This window comes from Hipposideros armiger, unplaced genomic scaffold (assembly GCF_001890085.2).
Source record: "Hipposideros armiger isolate ML-2016 unplaced genomic scaffold, ASM189008v1 scaffold_738, whole genome shotgun sequence".
Taxonomy (NCBI): domain Eukaryota; kingdom Metazoa; phylum Chordata; class Mammalia; order Chiroptera; family Hipposideridae; genus Hipposideros; species Hipposideros armiger.
In genome coordinates, this window is record NW_017732088.1 from 410,251 (window position 1) to 416,285 (window position 6,035).

The following is a 6,035-nucleotide window of genomic DNA, read 5'->3' on the forward strand; positions in this document are numbered from 1 at the left end:
CTGGAATGGCCATCAGAGCTGTCGTCGTATTACCCTTGATGTCCTGAATATCATCAAAATCTCTTCCTTTCAATATTCCCTTTATCTCTGGGTAAAGAAAGAAGTCATTGGGGGCCAGATCAGGTGAGTAGGGAGGGTGTTCCAATACAGTAATTTGTTTACTGGCTAAAAACTCCCTCACAGACAGTGCTGTGTGAGCTGGTGCACTGTCGTGATGCAAGAGTTCCTTTGGGATGATTTTTGCACCTTTCTCATGCCAAGATTTTCAGTTAAGATTTTCCTGTTTCTCTATGGATGTTTACTTGGTCTGCTATGCATCTGACAGTTAGCCAACAATTTTGACGCACAATTTGATGAATTTTTGCATTGTTTTCATCAGTTCTGCTCATTACTGGCTGCCCTGACCTCTCTTCATCAGTGATGTGTTCTCTCCCCTCAGAAAACCATTTAATCCATTTGTACACTGCCGTTTTCTTCGTGGCATTATCCCCATAAACTTGGATTAACATGTCCCCGATTTTACTTTCACTCTTGCTGAATTTAACAAAAAATTTAATGTTCATTCATTGCTCTAACTTAAGGTCAGACATTCTCGCGACAGCACACAAAAACATGCAACAACAATAATGAACGCCACTCAGCAAGATATTGCCACACGTTGACACAAACACATCTGTGAGACACTGATATACCAAGGTTAGGAAACCTTACCGAGCTGTTTGTGCAGTGCTGCCAATGTAAGCGCATGGTGACAAATTTGTGAACTTAATTGTCAGCTCTCGTTTACCTTTTCTATTCTTTCTAATATAAGTGACTCCTTTCCTCTGAGCTCCTGTAGCATTAATTTACTACAATATTTTAGTGTAGCTTTATGTGTGATACTTGGTGCTCAACCAAACTTAGGATTTAGGACATGTGGATTGTCAGCACCTTGACTTGTATTCTTTTTTTATTATTAAAATTTATTGCGGTGACAATGGTCAACAAAACTACATAGGTTGCAAGTGTGCAATTCTATAATACATCATCTATTTATTGCATTATTTGTTCACCACCCAGAGTCAGTTCTCCTTCCATCACCATATACTTGACCCCCTTTACCCTCATCTACCACCCCCTGCCCCCTTACCCTCTGGAAACCACTAAACTGTTCTCTGTATCTATGAGTTTTTGTTTCCTTCTTTCTTTGTCTTGTTCCTTTGTTGCTTTCAGTTTTATATCCCACATAGCAGTGAAGTCATATGGTTCTTGACTTTTTCTGTCTGACTTATTTCAGTTAGCACAATAATCTCAAGATCCATCCATGTTGTTGCAAATGGCAGTATTTCATCTTTTCTTATGGCAAAGTAGTATTCCATTGTGTATATATAACACATCTTCTTTATCCAATCATCTATTGAAGGACACTTTGGTTGCTTCCATGTCTTGGTCATCGTGAATAAAGCTGCAATGGACATCGGAGCACGTATATCTTTATAGTTAAATTTTTTCGGATTTTTTGGGTACATAACCAGGAGAGGGATTGCTGGGTCATATGGTAATTCTACTCTTAATTTTTTGAGGAACCTCCACACTGCCTTCCATAGCGGCTGCACCAATCTACATCCCCACCAACAGTGTATGAGGGTTCCTTTTTCTCCACAGCCTGTCCAGTGCTTGTTATTATTTGTCTTGTTGATGATAGCCATTCTAACAGGTGTGCAGTGATATCTGATTTGTATTTTGTGTGTGTGTGTGTGTGTGTGACATTGTCTTGCACATAGTTTTGAATCAAATGATTATTAGTTGATCGTTCAGAAATTCCTTCCTTGATCTAAATATAAGCCTGTGCATTTTTGTTTTGAAATTTACATGTTGAGGTTGGCTGTCTTTTATTTGAAACATCCTATTATTCATGAGAAAACCTTCAGTTTTCTAAAATGGAATCTTTAACCTCATAATGCAATACAGTGCAATTCTGTGATTGCAGGGAGTGATGGTATTGGAGAGAGACAGAAGTAAACATTTTTGTGGCTTTTCTTTTAGGTTGACACCGTCAGAATTGTTCACATTCATTCTGTCATCATCTTGCGGCGTTCTGATAAGAGGAAGGATCGAGTGGAAATTTCTCCAGAGCAGCTGTCTGCGGCCTCAACAGAGGCGGAGATATCCTTATTGGTTAATAAGAAGCTTTTCTGTGCTCTGGGGCTTCCAGGCCAGGCTCCTCTATTTGTTCCCTTAGCTCGTTTTAGGAGATTTCACAGGTTTTCTTCCTAGTGACCCTTTCCCAGTTTTCCTATTTACCCCTTACATCCAGTTGCTTGGTTAATCAGAATTGTTGTCCATTTGCCCCTTTGAGTGGCTTTTATTGGAAGAATTCGAAATTTCTAACCTTGGTGCTCTTATGCTCTTAAATGCAAAAAGACCCCAGGGGCAAATCCTATGATGACAAACTCTATGGGGAGTCTCTTCTTCCTTCCTCCCCTCCCCATTGCCCTCTTCCCTCTCCCTTCCCCAGTTTTCCTAATATTTAATTTCTAGGCTTTTTACTATCTTGATCTCTGTCATTTGGAAAGATTCTTTTGAGGCTGCCTCTCAAAAAAAAATACAATACTGAGAACTGAGTGCAATATTCCATGTTAAATACAACCTAAGAAGGATCACATGAGACATCTGTTTCCTATGGTCTGGCCTCCATCCCTCAGCTATAGCAAGTTAAATTTACACCAGGAGCTGTAGTATAATAATGTATTGTTCTTTTTTTTTCTTTTAATTATTTTTTATTATGAAATACACATTTTTTAGAATTAGTTTCAGTTGTACAACACAGTGCAATAGTTATACTTTTTACCCCTCGAAGTGACAACCCCCTCCCCCAATCCGCCACCCCACTTCCCCCCCCAATATCATACATATNGTCCTCCACAACTAGACTGAAGAACAAAACGACAGCAACTTGTCTGTTCCCCTTCCCCCAATTCCCCAGCACTGTTCCCTTCCCCCCAATACCCCAATAAAAAAAATCTGGAAAAAAAAAGCATTCAGGGCCCGTTTTGATCTCATTTCTGTATCTTTCCTTAACATTTCTTTACATGGATCCAAGTTCTAACCATGGCAAATTATGTCAGTGTCCAGATTAGGCTGTGCTCTTTCACTCCTTGTACCTGCTGGGTGTTACACATGGACTGCTTCCCGCTTCTCTGCTGGGCAGCTCCGTACCCCTTGCAATTCAGGCCAGATGCCGCATGCCTCCTTTAAGGAGCCTGCCCTGCCCTGTAGGCTAGGTTAGATAGCCAGCTCTGTGCCTCCCAGCTCCTTGAGCACTTCTATTACAGTGCTTTATGTTGTCTTGGAGTTGTTTACCTGTCTCTCTTCCTGCATGTGACTGCTGCATCCTGTTTATCACTGTATACTTAGGCCATCATACAGTGCCTCCCATACAGTATGTACTCAATAAACACATGTTGTATAAATGAATATATCCCCTACAATAGGAAATGAGTGTTACCTGCCTGTTACCTGTGGAGAGCCATGTCAGGGGTGCAAACTTCCTGAAAAGGGCCAGATGGCAAATAGTTTTAGGTTTGTGGGCTATGCAGTCTCTGTTGCAGTTACTCAGCTCTGCCATTCCTTTGTACCACAAAAGCAGCTACGATACATAAATGAATGGACATGGCCAGATTTGGCCCGAGGGATCTACACCAAGACATGAGCAAAAGGAACCGGGTTTTAGTACTTAAATTCCAAGATGGAAAAGGTGTAGGGGCCGACCTACCCAAGTGGGAATATCTTATTTCTTGTGTGGTTGTGACCAAAGCAGTCTTGCTCGGGCCCTTCAGCTACCTGTGGCTTTCAGGGACATCTGTCAGTGCTTTGTGGCCTTTATTTATGCTTGTTTGTCATCTATTTCTGGGCTGCTCTCACCAGCCTATCCTGAACTTATTTGCCCACTCCTCTTAGGCACTGGAACCTTCTCTGATTAGAAAGAGAGCATATTCGCCCTGGGCATCAACCCCTACTACAATACATTTCCAATCTTAATGACATAATTTTATTTTTCAAGAGTCTATTCCCTCATCTTGAATTTTACATCAATTTGTACCATCCAAATGAGATATTGAACTTGATGAGTTCAGCGACCTTATCTTTTTAGTTAGTGTTGGCATGGCATATCTTTTCCCATTCTTTTTATTTTTTAGCCTTTCTGTGTACTGATATTTAAAGCGTGTCTCTTTTTAGCGGCATATATTTTTTAAAAAAGGCAGTCTGATAATCTTTTTGATTGGCATATGTAGTCCAATTACAATTAATGTAATTATTGATATATGTGGGTTATAGCTGCATCTTTTTGCTTTTTGTTTGACCCATTTCTTTGTTTTATGTTTTTCTCTTCTTGTCTTTTTTTTTTGGATTAATCAGATGTTTTTATTATTCCACTTTGATTCTCCATTAATTAGTTATAACATTCCTTTACTTTCTTTTTCGTGGTTATCCTACATGTTACAATATACATGCTTGATTTGTCAGTCTAATACAAATGACTATTTTACCATTTCCCTGATAATAGTAGGACCTAAGAACACTTTAATTTCATTTACACTCTCCCATCTTTTGCATTATTGTTCTCATGCATTTTAGTTCCATGTATATTTTACGACCCACATGGCATTATTATTACTCTTTTGTACAATTAGTATTCATTTGTATTTAATAACATATTTTACCATTTATAGTGTTCTTCATTCCTTCCTTCATATCTGGGATTTTCCTTCTGCCAGAAGAACTCTCTTTAGTATTTCTGTGCTGATAATGAGTTCTCTCAAATTTTTTTGCATCTGAAAATGTCTGTATTTTGCCTTCATTTCTGAAGGATGTATTCTTTGAATATAGAATTCTCAGTTGGCAGATCTTTTTGCACTCTAACACGTTACCCCATTCTCTTCAGGCTTTGATTGTTTCTGTTGAAAAGTCAGCTCCTTGTCTTGTTGCTCCTTGGAAGGTCAAGTGTCTTTCTAGCTCTGCTTTTGATTTTCTATATTGTATACTCTGCCTGCCAGACACTGGGGATAAAAACATAACTAAAACATGTTCCCTGCCCTTAAGGATCTTACATTCTAGTAGAGGAGAAAATTATGTCAACAAATAGAACACAACATGATATAAGCTGTAGCAGAGATGTGTATGTGTGTTACTTAAAAAAGTCGTATGAAAAAGAGAAATGATAACTATGTGATGAAATGGAGGTGCTAGCTAATGCTAGGCTAGGGTGGTAATCATTTTGTGGTATATAAATGTATCAAATCAGTGTACACAATGTTATGTGTAAATTTCATCTCAATAAACCTGGGGGGAAAAACTGAGGCGTACTTCTTAAATAAATTATAAAAAGTAGAAATAAAAAAGCCATGTGAGAGGGGAGAATGATTCATTCTTAATAGGATGAGCATTTAAAGGCTCATCCTCTTTTTGTAACCCCTCCTTAAAATGGATACTCCCCTTGATTGAGGCCTGGACCACTGCTTCCTCTCTGCACACTATTCCTTGCCTTTATTTACATCCTCTCATCCCAGATCACCTCATCTGATAACATGCTAGTCTTCCTTCCTTCCTAATCCTTTCTAAACTTAGATCTGCCTCCTGTGTTTTACCGTTTTAACATTGAAACTTTAGAGTCCTCCTTGACATTTCCTGTCCTCTATCACACGTGGTCCATGAGCTACCAGGTCTTGTGGATTCGTCCTTCTTAATGAGTCTCAGATATGTTTGTTCCATTTCTGCCATCCACTTAGTCCAGTACCTTATCATTACTTCATGTCCAGGCTATCTGAAATAATTTTCATCCAGTTCACTCTGCAGATCATGTCTTGGCATTTGAGGTCCTGCACATTTTTACTTTAATCTTTCTTAGCCTTACTGTCTACCGTTCCACCTCAAGTTCCGTATTTAAGTTATGTATTTAAATCACTTGGCCAATTTTTCTCCCAAACATGTCATTCACATCCATTGGGCATCTACAGAAATTCTATCTACACACACACACACACACACACACACAC

The 6,035-nt window shown here is 39.1% G+C and overlaps 1 protein-coding gene across 4 annotated transcripts in view; it reads left to right on the top strand.

Annotated features, from left to right (window-relative positions):
* BRCC3 (BRCA1/BRCA2-containing complex subunit 3) overlaps positions 1-6,035 on the top strand; it is a 54,278-nt gene that overhangs the window by 7,697 nt on the left and 40,546 nt on the right. For all 4 annotated transcript variants that reach the window (XM_019627634.1, XM_019627633.1, XM_019627632.1 and 1 more), the window contains one exon: positions 2,026-2,145. In XM_019627634.1, coding sequence (XP_019483179.1) covers positions 2,026-2,145 — 120 coding nt within the window. The remainder of the gene's footprint in view (positions 1-2,025; positions 2,146-6,035) is intronic.